Source organism: Budorcas taxicolor, chromosome 8 (genome assembly GCF_023091745.1).
Source record: "Budorcas taxicolor isolate Tak-1 chromosome 8, Takin1.1, whole genome shotgun sequence".
NCBI classification, from domain to species: Eukaryota; Metazoa; Chordata; class Mammalia; order Artiodactyla; family Bovidae; genus Budorcas; species Budorcas taxicolor.
The window spans coordinates 12,531,927-12,558,991 of NC_068917.1; the positions used below are offsets into that span (position 1 = coordinate 12,531,927).

At 40.5% G+C, this 27,065-nt stretch overlaps 1 protein-coding gene across 1 annotated transcript in view; it reads left to right on the top strand.

Annotated features, from left to right (window-relative positions):
• KIF13B (kinesin family member 13B) overlaps positions 1–27,065 on the top strand; it is a 201,505-nt gene that overhangs the window by 72,609 nt on the left and 101,831 nt on the right. Inside the window, exons 4-12 of the mRNA XM_052645142.1 lie at positions 3,503–3,563; positions 5,164–5,256; positions 6,467–6,647; positions 10,828–10,915; positions 13,063–13,197; positions 15,114–15,226; positions 16,369–16,480; positions 23,751–23,963; positions 25,503–25,613. Of these exons, the coding sequence (XP_052501102.1) occupies positions 3,503–3,563; positions 5,164–5,256; positions 6,467–6,647; positions 10,828–10,915; positions 13,063–13,197; positions 15,114–15,226; positions 16,369–16,480; positions 23,751–23,963; positions 25,503–25,613 (1,107 nt within the window). The remainder of the gene's footprint in view (positions 1–3,502; positions 3,564–5,163; positions 5,257–6,466; positions 6,648–10,827; positions 10,916–13,062; positions 13,198–15,113; positions 15,227–16,368; positions 16,481–23,750; positions 23,964–25,502; positions 25,614–27,065) is intronic.

A 27,065-nucleotide genomic window follows, 5' to 3' on the forward strand; every position in this document is an offset into this window, starting at 1 on the left:
CAGAGTTGCTCGACGTGAGTCGATTGAATAGGTGATGCCATCCGACCATCTCATCCTCTGTTGCCCACCTCTCCTGCCCTCAGTCTTCCCCAGCATCAAGGTCTTTTCTAGTGAGGCAGCTCTTCACTTCAGGTGGCCAAAGTATTGGAGCTTCAGCTTCAGCATCAGTGCTTCCAATGAATAAGTCAGGGTTGATTTCCTTTAGGATTGACAGGTCTATCTCCTTGCAGTCCAAGGGACTCTCAAGAGTCTTCTCCAGCACCACAGTTCAAAAGCATCAATTCTTCGGTGCTCCTTTTTCTTTATGGTCCAACTCTCACATCCATACATGACTACTGGAAAAACCATAGCTTTGACTGTATGGACCTTTGTTGGCAAAGTGATGTTTCTGTGTTTTAATATGCTCAGTTTGTCATAGCTTTCCTTCCAAGGAGGAAGCATCTTTTAATTTTATGGCTGCAGTCACCATCTGCAGTGATTTTGGAGCCCAAGAAAATAAAAACTGTCACTGTTTCCACTTTTCCCCATCTATTTGCCATGAGGTCATGGGATTGGATGCCATGATCTTAGTTTTTTTGAATGTTGAGTTTTTAAGCCAGCTTTTTCACTCTCCTCTTTCACCCTTATCAAGAAGCTCTTTAGTTTCTCTTCATTTTCTGCCAGTGGGGTGGTATCATCTATATATCTGAGCTTGTTGATATTTCTCCTGGCAGTCTTGATTCCCGCTTGTGCTTCATCCAGCCCGGCATTTCACATGATGTGCTCTACATATAAGTTAAATTAGCAGGGTGAGAATATACAGCCTTGATGTACTCCTCTCCCTGTTGGGGAATTGCTGACGTAGTGAGCCTCGACTGCTGATAGACACATGGTCAGCTCCGGGGAAATGTTGAGGATTGGTAATGTACGACGTAGTGGTGAGGTTGGGTGGTAGTTGCCGGGCCCCAGGCCTCCCACCTCTTTGCAGGTGCTGTCAGATACTGAACTTCTGTAACCCCTTTTATCCTTGCTCTGGCATCACTGTCCCACCCTAGGGAGCAAATGCCTGCTGTCACTGTTTTGCACAGATGTGGGTGTTCTGATCCTTCCTTGCACTAAAGGTGTTTCTAGCCAGTCATCCAGTTGGTTGCCCCCAGGGCCGTGACCACTCATCTGACTTTCCCCTGGCTTCCTCCTGGAGCTGCTCTCGGCTTTGCAGCCATCTCCTCCTGCAGCTATTTGCCCTGTGCTCTCTCCACGGCCCCCACCCCACTCTACCTGCCATCCGTCTCATTGCAGCTGTTTTTCAGGGGTTCTCAATTTCTGGTCCACTTTCAAAAACTTGCTCTCCTTGCCTCCTTTCTTTCCCTTTTTGGCTCTTTCCCTCACTCCTGCCATCATTTTGAATTAATTTCGGGTGGAGGTGGATATAGATAGGCATGCATACTTCATTTACCAACCTAATCTAATTTCATTATTTAAAAACCTTAACTTTTAGATTTAGGGTCCAGACAGCCTTGTGGGTTCACCCAGAAACATTCTTCTGCCAACTTCAAACTCAGACCAGGGACAGATAACATATTTAAAAATATTAAAAATCATGTCCTTGTATTCAGAAACAACACATGTCACTTCGAGGGCTTGCAGAAGGCTGGGACTGAATTAGTGTGTTTCCTGGGCCTTGAGATCAGACCCAGGTCCTCAGAGGTGCAGCCCTTGCAGACTAGAGGGGACCCTGATGTGTGGTCGAGGACCTGAGAAGTTCATCCATGTGAAAACTGATTTGGGTGAGGCTCCATCATGAAAGAAGGCTTAAAAAAGGCTTTTGGCCACCAACACTGAGCTAATTGGGCTTTCCTGGTGGTTCAGATGGTAAAGAATCTTGTCTTAAATGCAAGAGACCCAGGTTCGATCTCTGAATTGGGAAGATCCCCTGGAGAAGGGAATGGCAACCCACTGCAGTATTCCTCCCTGGAGAATTCCATGGACAGAGGAGCCTGGCAGGCTACAGTTCGTGCGGTCACAGAGTCGGACACAACTGGCCATGCACACATATGCATACTGAGCTAATTTCTGTATACATAGGAGGGAATAGAGACACTGGGCTTTGAAAAGACCCAGACTTGGGCTTCAGTAGCTAGGAGTGGCAGTGTAAAGGTGGCCAAAGGAAGAGGAAAGAAACAGGCAATCACGTGAACCATAAACAGGCTCCCAATTCAGATGTGCTTGCAAACTAACCTATAAAGCCAAGAGGAAAACTGTCATCAGGAAGTGAGGGAGCACACTCCAAGTGGAAGGGTTTGAAGGGCAAACTGAAATGAATTGAAAAGCAACTTACCCTTAAAACTTTTTAAAGACTAAATTATTGAACCTGAAATCCAAAAAAATTAAACTATAATCAGTGAAAAAGACTTAAAAGATCACTTTAAAAAGAGCATATTTTAGAAAGTAATAAGCATAAAAGGTCAAGGCAAATCGTCTGTGGTGTCTCACAAAGTAGCGTTATGTATTACCAGTACGTCCGTTGTATAGTCTTCCTGCTTTTGATGCCTGTCGATTTTTGTACAAAGATGGGATCTTGGTCCAGACTTCTTCGTGTGCTGTGCTTAGTTGCTCAGTCGTGCCTCACTCTTGGCAACCCCCTGGACTGTAACCCTCCAGGCTCCTCTGTCCATGGGATTCTCCAGGCGAGAATACTGGAGTGGGTTACCATGCCCTCCTCCAGGAGAACTTCCCAACTCAGGGATCAAACCCAGGTCTCCTGCATCCCAAGTGGATTCTTTACTGTCTGAGCCACCAGGGAAGCCCCTCTTCTATGTTCTTAAAGCTACATAGTATATTGACTATGGGTGTGCTATAGTTTATTTAAAGAATCTGCATTTTCAGTATGCTGTGGTAATCATCTTTACATTTTTAAAAAAATTTGTTTGCTCTGAGGAATAGTAAGACTGTAGAGAATACATAAAAACATAAGGAAACAAAGATATCAGTAATCTTACCACACAGTAATGAACTTTATACATGCAACTCTGTGTGTTTAATGGCCATCATGTTATACATATTGCTTTGTAACCTCCTCCCTTTTCACATCACATTGTAAAGAGTTTTCTGTGTGAATTCAAGATCTATATTATGTACAGGGCGCCTTGTCTTTGTAAGACTGTCCTGTAAATAACTAACCTCCATTGTAAGAGTGAGTTGTTTTTGTTTCAGTATTATGAACCATGTTACCAGAGTTCTGCCATTGTTACAACATCATGAGTATGTTACAGTTTTCCTAAAAAATACTTGTTTTAATTGATTGGTTTACACTATGGGTTTCCTTTCTGTCATATGTCAATATGAATTAACCATAGGTGCACGTACATCCCCTCCCTCCTGAATCTCCCTCCAGCCTCCCGCCCGTTCCCACCCCTCTAGGTTGTTACAGAGCCCCGGTGTGAGTTCCCTGAGTCATGCAGCAAACTCCCATTGGCTACATTTTGTTTTTAACACATACTTCATTATTTTTATTTTTCAACAGGTATTTGCATATGATCACTGTTTCTGGTCTATGGATGAGTCTGTCAGAGACAAGTACGCAGGTAAGAGCCCAACATCCTGTTAACTCCTGATAATATAGACGGGTGTTTTAAGATGTTTTCTGTGCAGTTTCATCGTAGTATGATTTTAGAAACTATACAGCGACCGTGCTCCAGTCTTTGCTGTCAGAGTGTTTACCCTAATAGGGAAATGGGAGATTAACAGTGCACTGTTGGTCGTGTAAGATGATAAAGTTGGATGAACAGGGCTCACAGTTGAGGTTTTCTTAAGCGCATGCCGGGCCTTACGTGGGACCATAGCAGTCCATAGCCCCGTCGCTTCCCTTAGATGTTGGCGATGTGGTCAAGAGAGCCAGCTTGGTGAAATGAAAGAACTCTAGCCAGGAAGGAAAGGAAACCCTGAGTTTAATCCAAGCTCCAGTCCTGACTGTCTCTTTGAATAAATCACTTAGGCTTTCAGTGTTCCTATTTCCTCTTTAGTGGAGAGGAATATGCCATATTCCCTCTAAATTTGTTTTGGGATTCTGTTCTTTTATTCTCCGCAGTGATGACTGTCTCAGGCCCCTTTTCACTACAAGTTTAAGACTATAGCAACTGCCAAATTTAATAAAAAAAAAAAAAGTCTAAAAAAGACTACAGTGGCAGCCTTATATTTTCTTTATTCCTGATTGCTTGTGACACCTGTTTCCTAAGAAATTTTTAAAATATTGAGTGTCTTATTGACCTTTATTGTGAGAAACAGTTCATTCTATAGCTGTTTCAGAAAGTTGAGGTTAATTTGGGCTGGCTGAGCCCAGTGATGACTTTAAGGATTGCTTCAGGGAATTCCCTGGTACACCAGTGGTTAGGATTCCATACTTTTACTGTTGAAGGCCCTGGTTTGATTGCCGATCACTATAATCCCATAAGCCATGCGGCATGGCCTGGGGAAAAAAAAAGGATTGCTTCAGTATCGGAGTTGTGGTGACGCACTAACCTGGTAAATTAATTAGGGAATGAGGCATAATGGAATGCTATTTATAGCATGCAAAACATAACAAACATGACAGCATCCAATTTTTCCATATTTTTTTCAAGACTCTAAGAAGTTGAATCATTTGTCAAGGTCACTTGGTTATTGACACATTTAATTTAGCCTGTGAAGGTGATCTGACCGTACTGTTTATGTTCATGATTGAAAGCTAGAAGAAATGTCCCAGACCTTCCTCCCTCTCCCAGCTGATCTGTAATTAAACATTATCCTTGAGGGAAAAAGAGAGGGAATTTGACACATACCATTGTTTTGAACTTCAGCACACACTCAGTAGACGCATTGTCTGAGTGGTCCATAGTTGAATTCAGGTCCACCCAGGTCCCAAGCATATATATCAGATTCTTTATAAAATAGAAGTTCATTGGTCAATTTGTTTGGCCAGTGTTTATTCAAGTTTATATCATCAGGAACTTTTCACTCATTTTCTGCCATATGCTAACTAGAAATGACTGCTTCCAAAGAAGCATTCATCAGGTTTAAAAAATCTTGTTTGGTAGATAAACAAACTGAAAAAACAAAAGGTACATTTTTGAGGGTTTGTTTGTTTTTCATTGTTCATGTGTGGTTTTGGCTTAAAACATCTGTTTTCTCTGTGTTTTTCTCTTTCAGGTCAAGATGATGTTTTCAAGTGCCTTGGTGAGAATATCCTGCAGAATGCTTTTGATGGCTACAATGCATGTATCTTTGCCTATGGACAGACTGGTAATTGTTAAATAATCTGTTTTTTTTTTTTCTTTTAAGCTTTAACAATCCTAACAAAGAAAATACCAAAAAGAATACCTATCGCTAGCATCTTAGCAGTTATGATTGATAAAGGAGTCTTTTGACTTCTGTACCTTTGTGGCCAACAAGAAAGGAAGAGGACAGTTAGGGAGTTTGGGATGGACATGTACACACTTCTGTATTTAAAATGAATAACCAGTAAGAACCTACTGTATGGCACAGGGAACTCTGCTCAATGATATGTGGCAGCCTTGATGGGAGCGGAGTTTGGGGAGATGGATACATGTGTGTGTATGGCTGAGTCCCTTTTCTGTTCCCCTGAAACCATCAGCACTGTTAACAGGCCATATACCTCAATACAAAAAAAAAATTTTTTTAAATTAAAATAACAAAGTGAAGGAGTCATTTTTATCTGGAGAAGGAAATGGCAACACACTCCAGTATTCCTGCCTGGAGAATCCCTTGGACAGAGGAGCCTGGTGGGCTGCAGTTCATGGTGTTGCAGAGTTGGACTGAGCGACACACACAAAAAAGATTTTATCAGGATTTATTGTATAGCTTGTCCAGTTGGAAATTGTTCTTCAAGAGAAACATGCCTGTGATATATTCAAGACTTAAAATTCTTTTTAAGACTATGAGTGATTTAATTTTTTCCTTTCTGTTTTCTCATGTTTTGTAAATGTTCTCAAATGAATATGTATTTTTGGTGCAATGGAGAAAATAAATTTGTACTAGAAAAAAAATGACTGATTTCTATGCTGTTGCCAGAGCGTAGTGGTAGAGAGTTAATTTGCTCTGGGGCCTGCAGAGACGGCATATATGTTTTTTGTGCTATGATTAGTGGTTGGGAGCAAGCACATAGCATTCATCATATGGATCTTTCCAGTTCAATTTTAGAGAACTGTTCAGACCTCACAATTTTTTAGTCATTTTAGGTAATTTTGTTTTTTTAGTATAAGGGTGGTTAAAGAAGGTTTTTGTTTTTCTTCCTAAAGAATGTGTACCAGTGACTTTTACATGTACAGCTAGGAAAGCTAGTCGGCTTATGAGTGTCATCATGGCATTTGGGTACGTTCCTTATTTTGGGCATTTTGCTAAGTGCTAGGGCTTTATTATGAGCAATGGAAAGAGGGCCGTGTATTTAAACTTCTCAAGGAGACAGTAATAACTATGATTTCCACTTTTTTAGGATCTGGAAAATCTTACACCATGATGGGCACGGCTGACCAACCTGGATTAATCCCAAGACTCTGCAGTGGGCTCTTTGAGCGAACCCAGAAAGAGGAAAATGAAGAGCAGAGTTTTAAAGTAGAAGTGTCCTACATGGAAATTTATAACGAAAAAGTTAGAGACCTTCTTGATCCCAAAGGGTAAATGACTTTGAGGTTTGAATGTTATGATATTAGAGACTAAAACAGACTTCGTGAATTGGGTTAAGTGAAATGCTTTATACTGAACTTTGGTAGAGAGTTATTTATCTAGTTCCTGTCTTTGGGATTTGTTTTTGATTCTATTAAGTGGCTTCCTGCAGCCAGTTCTGGGCTTGTGAACTTGGGCTGAGTTGGGCTGGGAAGCATGGCTGAGCGGCATCTGTTTGGGCTGTATACTGCCTCTCTCAGACATATTCAAAGCCACAGAGAAAAAATATGTAATGATAGTTAATGTACTGCATATCAGGATAACTGGTATCCTTAATCAAGTAGGGTGTTTCTTTGTTTTAAAACGAGAAGTTTTGGATGGAATTCATCCATTTGTTTGCAGGCTGTGAAGTGAGGGAGAGGCATAATCAGAAACAGTGAAACCTGGACTTTTAGAGGGTTCGTTTCAATGATTCTCAGAAGAAGAGACTGTCCCATTTCATGGCCTTGACTTTGGTTTCTTTCCTTATGTATTTAAATTGGTTTTATTTAATAAAACAGCGCTAATCTCATAGCCCTAACATTGTGATTTGTACTAAGGACTTTTGACCCTCATCATTTTTGTGGCATAGACTTTGAAAGAAGTGGCTTCAAAGTGTTAGAAAGCCTTCGAAAATGATGGCTTCACTCTGCAGTCATAACTGAAGCTAATGAGGAAGATAAGGGGCTATCTGAGGAAAGTTGCTCATTGCACAGAGTTCTCAGAGTTCAGATTTTCAGGAAGTGCAACAATGGAGAGAGAGAAACAGATACTAACCGCAGCTTGTGGCTTATTGCTGTAAGAACAGTATTGGGGAGGTCAGAGAGCCATGTGAGCTGAGGCTTACAGAAAGTGTGGAGGATGCCTAGGGCACATCTAGTTATATTTGGGTGAAAAAGATGATCAAGGAAAGCTGGTCTTAGAAGCGGTGAAGTCAGTGGCCTTCCATCAGGAGAAAACCAAACTGATCAACTCCTCACTGGCCTCTTGATTTCTTTAACAAAGATAACCATCTGCAGGCCTTTCTGAATGAGACTGGACTGGTACTTAGTGTTTCTTTTTTTTTTTTTTTTGGCTCCACCACATGGCTTGTGGGATCTTAGTTCCTCAGCCAGATATATAATAGAACCTTGGCCCCTGCACTGCCACGGAATCCTTGGCACTTAGGTTTCTATTCAAAACCTTACATAACATTGATCGAGCAGCCCCTGGATGCCAGGCACCATGCAGTCACAGATGAAGAGCTCACAGTGGGCAGAATGGGAGTTTTCCCTTTTTTTCAGACTTTAAACTTGTTGTTTTGTATTGGGGTATAGCCGATTAACGGCGTTGTGGTAGTTTCAGGTGAACAGTGAAGGGACTCAGCCGTACATACACATGTATCCATTCTGCCCCAAACCCCGCTCCCATCAGGCTGCCACATAACATTGAGCAGAGTTCCATATTCTGCACAGTAGGTCCTTGTTGGTTATCCGTTTTGAATATAGCAGTGTGTACATGACCTCCCCAAACCTGCTAGTGATCCCTTCCCCCCGCAGCAACTGTACGTTTGTTTTCTAAGTCTGTGAGTCTCTTTCTATTTTGTAAGTTCATTTGTAAAATTTCTTTTTAGATTCCACATGTAAGGGATGTCATATAATATTTCTCCTTCTCTGTCTGACTTACTTCATTCAGTCTGACACTCTCTGGGTCCATCCATGTTTGTGCAAATGGCATTATTTCATTCTTTTTAATGGCTGAGTAATATTCCATTGTATATATGCACCATGTCGTCTTTATCCAGTCAGACTGGGAGTTCTGGAAACAAATAGCTATGCAATCAATGCAGTAAGGCTTTTACATTGTAAAGGAGGCTTACACAAAATACGTGAGAGCAAAGAGGGACTGACTGACTGTCTTTGCCCAGGAGAGAAGGGACGATTTCACTGAGAGTGCTTGATGAATTTTGTGCTGAGTAGGAGTTTGTTACTGAGAAGCTGGGTGAGAATAATTCAGGCATAGAGGACAGCTGTGCCCGAGCGTGGAGTTATGGAGAAGTCGGGGATTTGAAAAGGGACCCAGCTGTTCAGTGGACTGGAGGACAGATGTACAGATGTCAAAACAGGAAACCAGAGTCCAGAGGGAGGAAAACCATGGCCTGGGTACCCACATTTGCTAAATACCATGCCCCATACTTTTCCTGTTCTGCCTTCAGTACTTTTTCTTGCACCTTCATCTCTGAAGAGCATCACTTTCCTTGAGACCCTAGACCTACTCTTTCCAGAAGTTCTTAGCTGACTTCATTCTCATGTTTTATACTCCACAGTGCTTGTGTGAATAGCTTGAACTTTGCGTGGATGCATGCTTAGTTGCGTCTAACTCTTGGAATCCCATGGACTGTATCCCACCAGGCCCCTCTTCCATGGCGTTTCCCAGGCAAGAATACTAGAGTGGGTTGCCAGTTTCCTACGCTAGGGAATCTTCCCAACCCAGGGATCAAACTCCAGTCTCCTGCATTGGCAGGTGGAGTCTTTACCACTGAGCCACCTGGGAAGCCCTAACTTGAGCTTCACTATCTACAATTTGCTAAGTCTTTAATAATATATGCTTGTCTTGTGTATAGTGTAGTAATTAACTGCATGGGCTTTGGAATCACCTGGTGCTGGATCCCGGTCTTCTACTTGTTACCTGTTGAGCAGGTTCCTTATGCTTTCTAGACCTCATTTGTCCAGAAGGGGTGATAACATTACATAATATCTCAGAGGGCTGTCGTGAAAGATAGAGTGAGATCTTAGAATATTTACTGGCTCATAGTAAGTGCTCAGTAAGTGTTAGCTGTGGTTGTTTCCTTCATGAAAGTTTCTCGAGAATTTCTGTAGTGTTTCTGAAGAGCCAAAGTGAGTGAAGTAAAAGCTCTATGATTCCTTTTCAATGAAGGATTGTTTGAGAGAACCTCGTTACTTGACTCAAGTACTGACTTTATTGATTCACCATGTACTGTGTGTTGTGATGTAGTTATATTTTACTCAAGAGATAAGGCAGTATGCATTATCTTTAGGAAATAGGGAAAAATGAAAGGAAAAATGTTGTAATACAATATGTATCCAGAGATCAGAACTAAGGTGAATACTCTTTATGCACTTTTATATACAGTTTTATAGTAGTAAGTTTTGGTGATTGATCCTAGGATACTGTAGATTCTAAATTATTAGAAAATAATGATTTACATAGAACAAGACTCATTTCTAAACTTACCATCAATATTCTTTTTAAAAATTGCAGTGTTTAGGAAATTCCTTGGTGGTCAAGTGGTTAGAACTTGGCCCTTTCAGTGCTGGGGCTTAGGTTCGGTCCCTGGTTGGGGAGCTGAGATCACAAAAGATGCATGGTACAGCCCCCCAAGAAAAGTAATGTTTACACTTTGTGAAGAGCTTTTTCGCATAGAGTTAGTCAGTGGCACATATCCTTATTATTTCTTGGTTGATGCCATTAAGTACACTGTGAGCTGCAGGGTTTTGGCAGGTTCCCTTGACTGGTTTTATTAGCTCCTTGTTTGTAAGAGGCTTATTTACTTATTGTTTAACTCATGAGTATTTAATTTTACTGAATCACTTTTCAGTTTATTGAAATCACTTACGGAAATGGTATTTTTTTTCCTCTTTAGTCTTATCATTTTGATAAAAGACGTGAATCTTTTCTCAGTATTGAAACCACCTCGCAGCGCCAGGCAGTCCAGTTTTATGGTTTTAACTCGCTGTTCTGTTCACCCTGCTGTCTTTGTCTTTGTCTGTGTTTGTCTTTACTCACGATCGAGACTGGTCTGTCGCTTTCTTTCTGGTGCAGCTTACTTCTATCTAGTTTTCTGCTCTCTGTGCTGCATTCTGTGATGTGGCAAGCAGATTGTTTGCATTTATTCAACTCTGCATTCTTTGTGGTAGTGGACATCCCACAGTGTACCCTTTTGAATTATGTGATATTTTGCCCCATTATGAAGTTTTTCTTACTAGTCAAGAATCTTAAGTTTTGGTTTAAATTCTTCTGGGATCAAGTCTGTTTGTTCTGTTTATTTGGGATCTTGATTGAATTCAGTCTGTATTTTTATGGAGCCGTGGTTGAGTCCTTTCCTAAACAGGTTATTGTTTGAAAATTGTTTCTTTTGTTTTTAACGAGCAGAAGCCGTCAGACGTTAAAAGTCAGAGAACACAGTGTGTTGGGACCCTATGTGGATGGACTGTCTAAACTGGCTGTCACAAGCTACAAGGTAACAGCATCCTTTATGTCAGCTACTAAGATTCACGGTAGCAAATTTTGTTGTTGCTAAATTTGTGATCTTTTTTTTTGCAATAGAAAAAGTTATAGCATCACTTTAATAAGTCAACGTTTTAACAGAACTCTTTATTAAAAAGCTATATATGGTTATTAAGTCGGTTTAATTTTAAGAGAAGGTATACATGTTTGCAAGGCATACCTATTCATCTGTTGTGAGACATTTTTTCCATATTTTTTGAGCTCTGAAACTGATATTCCTTACGGTTATATCTTAAAATGATAAATAGCAGAATTTTTTTCTTCCATAGTAGTACATAAAATAATGATGTTGCTTATGATTTTGGTGATTTAATGAAATTAAATATGAGTTGAATAGTTGGAATTCAAAGCCTGTTTCTAATTTGAGAGAATCTCTCAGTGGCCTTCAGTTACTAGTTCTCTTCATTTTCAGATGTCACAGTTATGCTTTGTGTGAACCTGTCAGGCTTCCCTCTTTGGGGAAACGGGGGTGGCGTGAGCCGTGATGTAATATACACTGAATTGAAAGTCAGAGACTTGATTTGGTGACAGTCCTCTCACGTGACTCCTGTATGACTCTGGAACGTTTACTCCATCTCGCCAAGCGTCTCTGTCCTAATTTTTAGAATGGAAGTTAGTTTTATTGTCTTGACTATCTTTCGATGTAGATTCAGTAGTTCCTTTGTTCATGAAGCAAATTCTGTCATTTGGTCAATGATACTTCATTTAGTAAACACTTACTGAACACCTCTCCTGTGCCAGACATTGTGCTAAGTGCTGAAGAAATAAAAAATGAATGAGGTCTGTTCCCTCAAGATGCTTACAGATGTTTTAAAGGTATTATAAAAAAAAACATGATTTTAAGTGCAGTGTGAAATGTGTGTTTCAGATTCATGGTAGTTTGAATGTGGAGTTCCTAACTTAAATGGATATGTAGATATCTGGGGAGGGCAGTATCCAGGAAGGCTTCCTGGAAGAGATCAGATGAGTTGATGCATGTGAAAAGTCCTCAAAAACGCTAGGGTATCATATAAATGTTAGATACTCTTAGGTAAATTGTCTCGTTTGCAACGTCCTTTGAGAAGCGCAGTCTCTTGGTTCCACTGCAGTGTGCTCAGCTAAAGATGGGGTTCCTTTACTGGAAAGGACAGGAGACTGGATAAAAGGAAGCACTTAGTAGGCTCTCTCACAAGTGTATCTTTCTTGTTTCTCATTAAATCCCTGGAAGGTAGATGATGGTATAGCTGTGTTGTTACTTGTGTGCTTGCTAAGTCACTTCAGTTGTGTCGGACTCTTTGTGACCCTACGGATTGTAGCCCACCGGACTCTGTCCATGGGATCCTCCAGGCAAGAATACTGGAGTGGGTTGCCATTCCCTTCTCCAGGGGATATCTTTGACTGAGGAGTCAAACCCACATCTCTTAAGTCTCCTGCACTGGCAGGCAGGTTATTTAGCACTAGTGCCACCTGGGAAGCCCCACTGCGATGAAACTTGTTTCAGGTTGCTTAAATAAATTTTTTAGAGCCTTTAACATTTTTTAAAAAATGAAGATCCCATAATCTTTCCAGTATATTATGCTGTCTCTGTTTTAGCTATAATGGTAAAGAAGTGGTAATTCCATGCAGAAAATTAGTCTGGTTCTCATTTTTAAAAACAGGTCTGGTAAGATATGCACTGATTTAGTGATCCACTGCTATGCCTGCAGGGAGGGGTTACAAATTATTTTTGTTTGCTGTTTAGTCATACAGTCTAATCTGGTTTAATAACTTCTACCGCTATAACTGAATAAGCTAAAGATTTCCTAATTTCTAGGTGAGATGAGGATTGGCAAGGCATGTTTGTCCATCCTGTGGGACTTTGACATGCAGCTTCTACTCTTTTCTAACTCTTGGTCAGAGCTGACACTTTATTCTACACCTACAGTAAATGTATTTTCTTTGTGTTTTCAGAGATAGTATTGGTTCTTGTACTCTATGGGGCTTCATGTTCATTGGAAAACAGAATATAAACTCCAGCTGTGGCCGACTAAGCAGTGAAAATTGACATGCATTTCGTAGCATAGCAGAGTTTTCATATTTATTAGATAATAAGGTGTGTGTCTGTGACTTGTTTCCATGTAGGATATCGAATCTTTGATGTCTGAGGGTAACAAATCCCGTACAGTTGCTGCAACCAACATGAATGAGGAGAGCAGCCGATCACACGCAGTGTTCAAAATCACCCTCACACACACTTTATACGATGTGAAGTCTGGGGTAGGTATTCAGATGCATGACTTCTTTTTTTTTTTTTTTTTCCAATTTCTAAAGTGAATCATGGTTTATCTTATTCCTTCTGGTGTTAGATGATTTAAAGTTGTAACCAGACATGTGCATCAGTTAGGACTCAGGACAAGAAATAGAAGCCGCTCTAGGTAAGCAGAAAGGATTGAATGGAGGGAATTGGATGATGATATTGTTGATATACCTTCTGAGAAGTGGTTTCTGAACTCAGTCTCTAGAAATAATCTCCAGAACAGTACAGATCTCATCCAGTGAGGATAGTACTACCTCTGTGGCTACCCCCAGACCTGTGAGTTCCAGGCACATCCCACAGCTGTGACCCAAGATACAGGAGTCAGTGAGGCTGCCCTCTTGGAGCCCTGGAAGTGGGAGAATGTGAGCTGGGACACTGTTTGGAAAACTCATATACCCATGCTCCTGCTTGCCCGTGGAAAAAGCCAGAATGTGCTTGACCTCTACTGTGTTTCTGCTTTTTAAATTTGAAGCAAGAATATCTGATTGACAGAGTCTAAATCACATCCTGAACACTGGCTGCAAGGGAGTCTGAGAAATGTAGGTTTTAGCTCTCTACTCTCTTCACCTGAAGGAAGTTGGAACAGAAGCTATACCAACTGATGGCCTATAGTCTCTGCCACAGCAGTTTTTGAACTTTAAACTCTGATGGCAAATTGTGTAAGCTAATAACACCCTAGCTGATATAGTGAGATTTCCTTTGAAGTGTTACCTTATGCTAAAAAGCTGAGTGTTAGAAGGAGTAAGTTTTACTGGAGAACTTGTAGTCTAAGATTCTAGATTCATAGAATCATTTTTGAGCATTTGGCCTTAACTTATGAAGATCAACAGAACCAGAGATATGTGCTTCTACCACACTGAAAACTTCTCGTTGACTCATACATCTGTGTTTTCCTTGTTAGTTTGTATGTGAATTTTTGCATATTTTATTATTACCCTGCAGTGAATCAGTTTCAAGTACCAGAAGCTAAAATGATCACCCAGGCAAAGTGCTATATTTTGGCAAGATTTTCATTTGCTGAGAGCATAGTTTTCTTCTTTTACCATCACAGCAAGATCAGTGTAATGACAGAAAGTTCTTTGTTTTCTACTTCCTTTTCAGCATAAAACAAAAAACATTCTGACATTTTTTTTTCAAACCAAAAGTACTTTTGATTTGGGAAGCTGAATTCCTTTTTGTTAGTAACATGTTTATTTATGGAAATAAATATAAATGTATATTTTAAAAGAAAGTTTTAAAAAATGATCCAGAAATGCAGTTTCTCACATTTCTTATATTTGCTGCTAAAGTATAAAATATCAGTTATGTCTGTGATTTGATAATAGAATATTTTTGATAAAGGAAAATGTCAGCATATATAAATACCTTAACTAGGAAAATATGTAAATTATGGAAAAGAGAATTATTATATGAACAATATGAAAACATTTTACAATGCATTAGGTTTTTGAGGGATCTTTCTGTTGGATAAAGTCAATTTCTTTTTTAATATCATAAGAAATGCAAATATTTTCCCTCGAGATTATTAGTCTAGATGAAATTTTAGGCACAGTTTCATATATTAAAATTTACACTTGTAATGCTTTTATGTATTTCTCTGTGAAAGTTTTGTTAGGTTCCCTTCAAAATGTACCATTTTGGAGTCACAGTGGTTTTTTTTGGAGATAATTTCCTCTCTGGGTTAGTAGTTGTGTATAATTTTATATGTGTCTACCACTAGGCTGTATAGTTTTCTTACACTGTTTTATAGCAGTGCAAATTAATTTTAAAATGAAAAATACACTTTAATAAAGGATTCAGACAGTAAATTCATTTGGTAGAAATGTACCACTTTCTGTGTTCTTTAACTTTGAGTATTTGTCGATTTGCTCCCTAGACTTCTGGAGAGAAAGTGGGCAAGCTGAGCTTGGTCGATTTGGCTGGCAGCGAGCGAGCGACGAAGACGGGAGCGGCAGGTGACCGGCTGAAAGAGGGCAGCAACATCAACAAGTACGTTGTCCGGAAGCCCGCCCCAAGCTTCAGTGACTTAGTAGCCCCAAAAGGGACTGGTATAGTTTTTTAAAGAATAGGATTCTGGAATGAATGAGGCTATAAAGAATAACTAGAACTTTTTTCATAGTATTTTTTAAGGGCCGAGCCTGTTCTGTGTTTTATTGAAGTGTCTGCTGAGGCCCAGGAGCACAGCCTCAGTCAAGTCAAAGGTTCCCCAAGGGCAGCCCTACTGAGGTTCCAGCTCGGGAACTCTTTGTCCAGGGGGCAGTCCTGTGCCTGGTAGCGTGCCCCTGACCTCTGCTCACTAGGTGGCGCCGGTACCTGCCACCCCAGCCCCAGGTTGTGCCAACCCGGGTTATCTACAGATATTGCCCGTTGCTCCCTGTGGAGACACAGTCACCCTCAAGTTGTGAGCCACTGGTCTGAGCTATAGAAGAGAACAAATATGAGCTGAGTGTCAGACTCTTGGCATGAGTGTGTCTGAACAAACAACAGCATGGGTACTGACCACGTTGGACTTTTCCTTTTATGACAACCGTGGTCCTTATTTATACTAAGATTTTACTTTACAAAATAATATTTGGTGCATCAAGTCCTACATATGGTTACATATTTTCTTACCTTAAGCTAAATTAAGCTAAATTGCGAGCCTGTGTTAGTGGGCAGGATTCTTTTCCATCTTTGTGGCTCCCAGAAGGACATAGCGAGACAGTCATCAGTAACCAACTGAATATCATAGAACAGCATCGTCCAGATGCTATGCTGTTATGTATTATATACATAGAAAGGTTTTTGCCTTGTGCTATGTTTTAGTTAATTGCATTGTGTTCTTGGCATCCTTTCTTAAAGATATATGGTATTTGTGCCATTATTTTGCCCTAGTGGTTTACAGCTTACATTTTCTTTATACAAAAATGAAAAAAAAAATTGAACCAAGCGATTTTATAGCTTACAGTAGTATTATTAGAGGGCTGTCAGCTTTTAGAGTTTGTGTGTTCTTAACCTGAGCAGCACAATGCTGACAGAAGTGCTGTTCTCAGGGTGGCACAAAGGCATCTTGATGTTCAATCTTTGTGCTTAAATGTGACATTTGATATACTCAGGTTTTTACGGTTATTACGGTTTGTTGCACCATGCAGGTCCCTCACAACCCTTGGTCTGGTTATCTCAGCCCTAGCAGATCAGGGTGCTGGCAAAAGCAAGAATAAATTTGTTCCATACCGCGATTCCGTTCTCACTTGGCTGCTCAAAGTAAGTTGTCTTCAACCCCCTTTCTGGGATTCTCTTGGTGGTTGGTAAAAAAAAAGAATAATAAAGAGTAGACTCTTGATTTCTCCTGATTATAATTTTCTACATCAGTGTTCAAATTGATAATCATTAGACTCTTACATGGTAGTTATAATTTTAATGGATTAAGCATAGATTTCTTCCTGATTTCACCTGAACCTGGAAGCAATGGGGTTTGGGGCACATGGAATCAATTGCACTATCACCTCTAAAACTTGGGGACCAGAACAAAGAGCTAGTGCTAGTCTCACACCTGAGTGAGTTCTAAGAAAGGGGTTTCCACCGCCTTCCAGCCTCAGCCGGACTGCTCCAGCCTTCTTACTGACCCCTTTTGTCTGATGTACTTTTTGGACCTTGTTTTCCTGTTTAACTTCCAGACTACTCACGATCATTTTAATTTGCTTTTGGCTTCTTAAAGGTGTTAAAGGGTAGAGAGTAGAGCACACAGTCATTCACTGGTTAACTGATTCAGCGTGAATGAGAGAGATGGAAATGAGGAAGGAAAAAAAATTGTATGAAGTGCTCTGAGGAGGATATAAGGAAATGCTGGACACTTCTTGTCCTGTAATCCCTCAGAGTCTAATAAGGGAGAGATGTGTGCACAGAACACTATACCACGAGTTGGTGATTCCATGGGAGAGACGGAAATGACATGTAATAGGAGTGTGAAGGTTTCTTCTAGTCTTCAGGGTTCCCTTTTGTCTTGATAGAGTTGTCATGATAGATTGAGTATTGAACTGGAAGTTAGAGGATATAAAATCTAGTGACAGTTTAACTCCTTATAAAGTTGCCAACCCAGAAGAAGATATTTTACCTCAATGCTCTTTTTTTTGGTTTGTTTTCAAGGAAGTCTTTTTAGCATTTTTATTTTAAAATTTTCTTTGCTGTGCCACATGGCATGTGGAAATTCAGTGTCCCAACCTGAGCTTGAACCCAGGCCCCTTGCACTGGAAGCTTGGAGTCTGGGCCACCTGGGAAGTCCTATACCTAATGCTCTTTAAAAAAATGTTTTTAAAATTGAAAAATAATTCTGTAAGCCCTGTTTAGCTTTATGTTGGCCTATTCTCTTGATTTTCTTGGTCAGGGATTTGTTGAGTACCTGTTTCTCTACTAGCAGTTGAGCATGTAAAGATGAGCTGAGTGCAGTCAGCATGGTAATGCACGCAGCTTCTGAGTTACTCTTGACATGTTTAGAGAACTGTGCTTATGAAGGAAGAAGGATGTCCTCCTAGTTTCTACATCCTCTCAAAGGCTTGCTTAATGTTCAACTTTGCTTTCTAAAACGCTTAACACCATTTGAGCATGCCTGACTAAGTGAAATTTGCCACAGTAGAAAATCAGGTAGATTACTTCCTTTGGCCAAAATGCAGTAAAAATAGACATTAAAAACAAAAGGATAAACAAAATTTGATATTGAAAGCACTTGTAGGCTGATTCACATTGACGTATGGCAGACCAACACAATATTGTAAAGCAGTTATCCTCCAAATAAAAAAATTTAAAAAAACACTTGTAAATAACTCTTGAATTAAAACCATATGGTATATAAAACACTTAATTACTGAGGAAATAATTGTCTGGTCTTCCTGTGTTAGCAGTTTATCTTGAAATCTCATTTGTTTCATTTCCAGAAGAAATTCTCAATGAGATACTTCTTCCTCACACTTTCGATAGAAACATCTCCCGAACATTTATGATAATTTCTGGATGTGCCTGATTTAAAAGAATATTCATTGCTGTGTTGTTCTGATGTTGCTACTTCAGTCCATTTAACCTAACAATAAGAAAAATCTTCTGTCAGTTGACATAGTTAATATGGCCTAGGTCAATTATTGAGTGTCCATCCCAATTGATAGGCTGGAAGTCAGGAGAGTTTGGGTCAGGAGAATCATGTACCATGCTTCCTTGGAAGGCAGGTAACAGTGTTCCCATTTTACAGATGTGGCAGCATATGCAGAGCCAGCAAGTGAGGGAACCGAGACTGGGATCCAAGATTGCTGCCCATCTGCTGTTGCCTAGGCTGTGCCTTTCTTACCAAAGGTTTCTTTTTGTTAGAAAGAGAAGCACTTACTTTTTTTTACCAAATGTGGTAAGAAACTGTTGAATATAATTGAATTTAAGCAAAACTAAACACTTTTTTTTTTTTTAAAGATCACTTTATCTTTGATAAAATTAGGCTGTAATTGCAACTTTTATTGTGTAATTTTATCTGTTTACTTTTGGGTTGTTGCTCTATGGGCTTTTCCCAAGTTGTGGTGAGCAAGGGCTACGTTCTCGTTGTGGCGCACGGGCTCCTCATCGCAGTGGCTTCTCTTCCTGCAGAGCACGGGCTCTGGGCGCACAGGCTTCAGTGATTGAGGCACGGGGGCTCAGGAGTTGCAGCTCTGGGACTCTAGAGCATAGGCTGAGTAGCTGTGGTGCGTGGGCTTGGTTGCTCCACAGCACGTGGGATCTTCCCAGGTCAAGGGTGAAACCCATGTGTGTTGCATGGGCAGGCAGATTCTTTACCACTGAGCCACCAGGGAAGCCCTGTAATTGTACGTTCTATATGTTCATCCATGGGCTAAAAAAAATGCATAGTTTCCTTGATTGTTGGCATATCTTTTCTAAAAAACTACATTTTTTTTTCAATAAAGGCATAAGTAGCGCATTTATGTAAAAATATACCAGGGTTTAAATGGTTTTCCCCATAGCCTCTTAGAACCCACTGATACACATATCATTCTCCTTTGAAGTGCCTTCTATGTCCCTGTTGATTTTTCCTTCTTTAATTCTTAATTAGTCAAACTCCCTTCATCCTTGTTTAACTGGTACAATTCTACTATTCTCTAACGTAACTTCCATGGGACTCATAAAATTGCTTATCCTTTATAAGATTTGCAACTTTTTTTTTTCTGCAATGTATATGCGTTATAATTATGTCGTGCTCTCCATGTTATAGCATCTTAGAAACCGATCACACTTGGTGACCTGAGCGGGGTTGATGGATGTGATTGCTTTTTCTCACAGGTGTGTTTGAATGCTTACTCATTCGGTCAGTGGTCACTAGAGAACCATTTCGTATTAAGATGATTTTTGCTTATCTCTGCAACTTTCTACATATTTCTCTTTAACATCAAATAACTTCTGGTAATGAATGCGCCAATAATGAATATCTTTCAAATTCATCTACTTTTAAAAGATTATTTATTGTTAAAATTATTTATGTATTTACTCGGCTGCGTCGGGTCTTGGTTGCAGCCTGTGGGATCTTTGTTGCGTCATGCGGGATCTCTCATTGCTGGTGCACGGACTCTCCGGTTGTGGCACGTGGGCTCAGTAGCTGTGGTGCACAGTCTTAGTTGCTCAGAGACATGTGGGATCTTAGTTCCCTGACCAGGGATGGAGCCACTGTCCCCTGCATTACAAGGCAGATTCTTAACCACTGGACCACCAGGGGGAAGTCCTTCAAATTCATCTGTTTTTGCATCCTTACTGCCACTTCCCTAATGAATAATGAAGGGTTTCTTCTCTCTCCTGGATGATTGAAACTCCTTTCCTGAGTTTTCCTAGTCCATCCTGTTCTTTAGTGAGGTTGCTGTCTTTCGAAATCAATGCTCTTCTTAAACTTAAATCTCTTCAGTAGCTCTCCAGAGGGCCTTATGTTAGTCCGAATTCTTTAAAGACTTGTGGTTTACTTGGCTCCTCCCGACTTCTCATTGTTCAGCTTTTGCTTCTTGATGTGATCAGGTCTAGCCGAGTGAGGAAGACCTTGCTCTAACTCTGCCGGGCACATCCTTCCTCCTCTCTTCCACCCCGCGTCATACTTTCCTCTCCATCCCCTTTACCCCGGTGATGCTCATTCATATTCAGGTGTCAGATGTCACTGTCTCTGGGAGTCTTTCCTAACCTTTGAAGACTGTGCTTTCTGCTCTTTCTCTCTTTTCCTGGGCCATATTGTATTCATCCTTACTTTAGTTTGTAGCCTATAGTATTTGCTCACCAGCATCACCCTCTAGATGATAAACTCCCCGAAGAGCTGAATGAATGACTTCAGCTCTTCTCTGCGCTAGCATTATGACCTTTGGTAAGTCTGTAAATCTTCCTGAGTCTCAATTTCTCATCTGTAAAATGAAAAAATTTGATTAGGTGACTTCAAAGAGTTCTCTCAGCTTTACAAAATTGCGACTTGCCCAAATCAAATTTCTTTCTTAGGTCCATTTAATTTGCCATTGCTGAAACAAAGCTCGTCTGATTTGCCTAATTAAACAATTAAAGAGTAAACAAGAGGCATTCCACTTTCTTCTTGAACGCGTGCCAGTTCTTCTGTTGCTGTTTCCTTTTTGCTGGTGGCGTGAGGCCATTTTTGAATATAAGCATATTGTTCCTCGGGCACAAGCTCTTTTAAAATATCAAATATTTGTCCTTTGCCAGGTTTCCTTTCCTCAGCACAAACTGAAGCACAATACACATGCTTTTCTCCTGTGGTAGTCATTGTTAGCAATCTGCTTTTCCCCAGTAGCATTTGCTACTGGTGTGGGCTGAGAGAATGCAGTGCTTCTAGTAGGGCAGTCTTACATGGTGCTGCTTGTGGACTGAATTCCAACCAGAGATGTAATTCCTGTGATCTTGGTATATAATATTTGAATTGCATTACCATGCATGGGATTCTTCTTGACATTTTTTCTGCAAATTGCCAGGATGGCACCGGCAGTGCGTGGTCAGTGTCTAGAAGAGGAGTGAAGCAAGCGGTTCCATCCAGACTTTGTAGAAACTGCCTTTGCTTCCTAAAGCCCAGATTACTTTTATTTCCTTCCTTTTCATGCACTGAAGAGTACTTTCTTCAAAGATAATAATTATCTTAGCTATGTTTCCTGTGGAAAACCAAAATCTTAGTAATGGATGAATAAGTGGACATATTGTTAGTGATTATATTGAACCATTAGCAATATGTTGGGAATTATTTTGTTTCTGGCACTAGGACAGAACAGTTTGGAAAGGTTTCGGGTCTGAACTCTGTGTTGCCAAGGGTTGTTTTGTTTTTGTGCTGTTGTGGGCAGCTAGAGGGGGATAGAAATCATAATGGGTTGGAAGGTAGAGTACAACTGGGCTGGAATATTTTCTGTTTACTAGTTCTGGATCTATAGGCCGGCTGTTTAACCTCCTTTGTCACAACGAACCTCTGGTTCTTCATCAGTAAAATGGGGATAATAATTAATTCACACAAGGCTGAGGACTAACTCATCTACGGGCAGAGTTTTGTAAATCACAGGTTGTTCAAACAAATTTTAGGTATGTTGATACTGGAAAAAAATTTCTGTCTTCAAAAGTGAGAATTTGGGAGACCTCCCTGGTCTGGTGGTCCAGTGGTTAAGACCCCATGCTCCCAATGCACAGAGCACAGATATGATCCCTGGTCGGGAAACGGAGACCCTCTATGCCGCACAGCTTGGCCAGAAAAAAAAAAAAAAAAAAAAGAATTTTATATTGGTTAATGCTGCCCAAAGAGAGGGTTGGCTTTCTTATGTCCTAATGAATTCTTCTTAACTGGGCTATTTGAATGTTCTCTGTAATATTGTAAGTCTGTAATTCAGTGATACTTCACTGGTGAAAGGGGGGTTGTTGAATCAAGTCTTCCGGGTAGCTCTCATCCAGGGCTGGTGTATACCTATAGCTGTGTAATACCCCCAAGACTTAGCAGCTGAGGACAGCCATCATCTGTTATCTCAGTTCCTCTGGGCAAGATTCCGGGTGCCGCCCAAGTATTCTGGCGGGGGTGTCTCCCGTGGCTGCAGTCCTTGCCAGGCTGCTGGGGTTGGATCTGCTCACCTGAGTGCTTGTGGACAGGCTTCAGAAGATGTGTTCCCAAACACCGACGTGGTGTCTTTCTGGGGCTGCCTCACATCATGGCAGTGGTTTCTTTCAGGGTGAAAAACACGCACGAAAGAAGCCAGCCTGTTTTTGTTTTAAATTATTTAATTTACTTTTTACTGCACTGGGTCTTCGTCACTGTGTGCAGGGTTTCTCTAGTTGTGGCAAGCTAGGGCTTCTTGGCAGGACGCGGGCTTCTCACTGTGGTGGCTTCTGTTAGTGTGGAGCACGGGCTCCAGGCTCACAGGCTCTGTAGTTGTGGTCCACAGGCTTAGTCGCCCCATGGCATGTGGGACCTTCCCAGACCAGGGATGGAACCCGTGTCCCCCTGCATTGGCAGGCGGATGCTTTATCACCGGACCATCAGGGAAGTGCCGAGAGGCCAGTCTTCTGTAACCTAGTCTCAGACATGGCAGGCCATCACTTTTGTGTTCTCGTTCTCAGAGGCAGATCAGCAAGTCCTGCCCACACTTCGGGGAAGGGGAGACCCTGGGGTGTGAATTCCAGGAAGCGAGATCTCTGGGGGTCATTTTCGAGGTGGCCTCCTGCAATTGGAGTTCATGTAGCCTTTATGTGGTAAAGTGGCGTGGGGTAGATCTGACTTTCCAAGTCTGATTTTGTAATTCCAAGTTATATTTAGTTATTTTTAATGCTGTCAAGGGAAAGTCGGTTTTTGAATTGGTTGGAGCCCATTCTAAAGCTTATTTATTTAGTTAGCAGTTTTGTATAATGGAGATGAATGTCTTTTTTTTTTTTTTTTAGCACCCTTGTCTGAACTCTAGCAGCGGTTGTACAGAACTTGAGGCCTGTTTTAAGTAGTGTTTGAAGTGCTGTCAGAGGGAATAAGTTGTAGTACCTTCAGTGTATCTTTTGTTTAAGAAGACCGTAATTGTTCCTTATGGCTTAAGACACTCCAGATACGTGGTGTTATGGAATAGATTGTAGGTAATCACTCTTTGATCAAATGCTATTAGGGTTGTTCAGTTCTTCTCAGGGAGATTTTGCAGGAGATTTTGCAGGTATCTAAGGAAGCATCCTTTTCTATTCTGAGCAGTCTGCTGACCTATGGTATCATGTTGCCTGTTAAAAGATGACAAATTTACTTAGAATGACTTTTTATTAAACTGAAATAAAAGGGGGCTTTTTTGTATCACCATTCCCTCTGTTCTTTCTCAAAAACCAAAGCTCCTTTTTGCAGACAAGTGGCTTGCCAGAGAAGAAAAAGCAAGGGACTGAGAGTCCGTTCACCTGTATTTAAGTCCTGGCTTTGCCCTTAAATCTGTGTTTGACCTGGGGACATTATCTCACCATTTCTGACTTCAGCATTCCCATATGATGCTTTCTTCCAACTTGTAAAAGGTATTCAATTTCTCTTCTCCTCCAGGACAGCCTTGGGGGTAACAGCAAGACTGCCATGGTAGCTACGGTGAGCCCCGCAGCTGACAACTACGACGAAACCCTTTCAACCTTACGGTATGCAGATCGTGCCAAGCACATCGTGAACCACGCTGTGGTGAATGAGGATCCCAACGCACGAATTATCCGGGATCTCCGGGAAGAAGTAGAAAAACTCCGTGAGCAGCTAACCAAAGCGGAGGTATAAGGCCTAGCTGAGCCATGCCTGTGGGTCTAGGAAAGTATAGTAAAGCTAGAACCTGAATTGTCTTCCCCTTGGGGCCTAAATGATGAATATTACTCAGAATGTTTGAATTTCCTATAGGAAGAGAGATTTGAGATGAGTAATAAAGGAAGACGGATAAATTGTCATGCTTGAAATTTAGATAGTTTTTACAGGTGTTAAAGGATTGACTAGAAGGAGAGAGTAAAGGTAACTGAGGAAATGTTTCTTTGCACTGAATAGGCGACAGACAAGAGGGAAGAGGTAGAATAGGGGAGAGAAAGAGAGGCGCTTGAAACAAAAACAGATACAACTTAATATTAGTGCAGCAAATGGTGGCCAATGGGCATAGGCTAATTAGAAGAGGAATCAAATAGGTTTTTGTAGAACCATATGCTTGCAGGTTGAAGTCCAAACAGAAATACTATGGTCTTGCACAATATAATAATCTAGCTTTTTCATGTTATGGGTTAATTATGTTCATAAGAAAAAATATTCTAGAGCAGAAGTAGCCATCTTTTTCATAGTGCTGTATGTCACTACCCTTTGTGTTGAAACATGCTATAGTAAATAGTTTTGTTACTGAATTTGAAGCCTACACAATTCTAATCACCGATCTGTTTTAGTTTTTGAGTCTGTTGAAGTATAGCGTGTCTACAGTGTTGTGTTAATTTCTGCTGTCCAGTATAGTGATTTAGTTATATGTGTTCTTTCCCACACTCTTCCATTATGGTTTGTCATCGGATATAGCTCCCTGTGTTCTACAGTGGGAGCTTGTTATTTATCCATCCTGTATATAATAGTTTCAAATGCTTTTTATCAAAAGTGGGATAAAATGTTGGATTCAGGATCCCTACTTTAATTAGCGTTTCTGTTCCTATGATTTCTGAGCACTGTGGAATTCTTTCCTGGACCTGGGACCATAGCCTCTTCTTTCTCATGACCATCAGTAAATTACGTGGTCAAAATAATTATCTTGATTGTATTTTTTGCCTGTTGAATCTTACTCTGTTTTTATAGGAATAATTTTACAATTCATCAAGATGCTTTGAAACTCTGTCTGTCTTCCTGGTATAATAATGCCATCCAGTTTGTAGCATGTACCTATTTAGGCTGTGTATCCTTGAATACATACCCAAAGTCATCAGTGAAGACTAGGATGAATCACGTGTCTTGAGTCTAGACCTACTGGGATTAAAAAAAATAAGTCCTTGATAGTTTGAACTCTTTATCTCCCTAACTGTAGTTAGACCTCAAAGTAGCAATAGGTTAGAGGAAAAGGAAAAAGTTAAGTCTTCCTTCAAGCCCACTGGATAACTGGATGAGTCTGTGGGACCCTCGTAGTCTGGATGCTATGGGTCAGTGACAGGCCTTGTGTCTTAGGTGGGACGGGAGCCTCAGCGAGCTGTAGAGCTTCGAGGAGGCACATTGTTCCTCTTGTCCTCTTGGGTTTAGTGAAGATGTCCTTTTTCCAGGACCTCGTACACACATTTCATGCAATAAACATTTTGCTTGTAGGCAATGAAATCTCCAGAGCTGAAAGACCGACTGGAAGAGTCAGAGAAGCTAATCCAGGAAATGACTGTGACCTGGGAGGAGAAACTAAGGAAAACCGAGGAGATTGCCCAGGTTCGTGATTCCTCCTTAAGGGGAGAGCAGCCTTGTGGCAGCTTGCGCAGTGCAGTGCTGAGCATATTTCTGGTTCCCTTTTAAAAAATGTTTATTTATTTTTAATTGAAGGATAATTGCTTTTCAATATCGTGTTGGTTTCTGCCAAACATCAGCATGAATCAGCCATAGGTATACATATGTCCCCTCCCTCTTAAACCTCCCTCCCATCTGCCTCCTCATCTCACCCCTCTGGGTTGTTACAGAGCGTCAGGCTTGAGTTCCCTGAATCGTACAGTGAATTCCCATTGGCTATCTATTTTATATATGGTAATGTATGTTTGACTTTTAGCTTTGAATGTAGCAAATCTAGCAATTCAGATTTGTTTATTAAAAAAAAAAAGCTGTTTGGCTTCGCTGAGTTTTTGTGGCAGCATGCAGGATCTTTAGTTGTGGCTTGTGGAATGTAGTTCCCTGACCAGGGGTTGAAACCACGTCCCCTGTATTGGGAGGGCAGAGTCTTAGCCACTGGATCACCAAGGAAGTCCCAGATTGATTTAAATAAGACCTAAATCCAGGAGTCTGTACTTTAACAAAATTAATTTGAAGTTTAAGGAAAACATAACTATAGTTAATTGAGTATTCATTATGTAAGAAATACATTTGTAGGGCCATAAAATTTTTTAAATGATATAACTAGCCACTGGCTGTGAACACCCAATTCTGTTAAATGCTTTGCAAACCTCAGAAACTTACCCAGCTACAAAATTATTAGTAGCGGATATTTAGGCTGTGAGCCTCTTGCTTCCTTCCATATGACAAGTCAGTAAAAAGTAACAATGAAGTACCTAAGTCCCAAGTGACTGTGTCTCACTTTTAGACCATTTAATATAGAGCTGTGAAATCTTTCAGTGGGAATATTAGTGTTTGGAGAAAATCCTAAAATGTCCAAGTCTCTGCTTAGTAAAGATTTGCTCTATGGCTTTCCTGTTAGAGGCTTATTTAGCCTGTTTAAAAAATATTAATATATATGATAATGTGGAACACAGTACTACATTGGACAATCATTTCATGGTTGGGCAACTCTGATAATAGTAGCTATTTAACCGAAATCTTCTATTCTTCCATTTTTGCTCACTGGCCTTAGTTTGTTCTTCCAAAGCTAAGAGAATAAGCCCACTTAGGCACAGTAACTAATAATAGCAATAATAACCAGCACTTATTGAGTACACTTACATGTTGCACCTGACGCTAAGCACTTAAAATCTTTTTTTTTTAAATTTTGTATTGGGGTGTAGTCGATTAACAATGTTGACTAAGCACTCTTAAATACAGTATTTTATTTAATCCTCCCAGTAGCCCTGCAAAATAGGACCTGTTAATACCTAGATATTTAAAGTCACCCCTGCCTCCTCCCTTCCTTTTCTAAAGTTGGAGAATCTCTAGTGTTCACTGATCCTGGTATTCATGCAT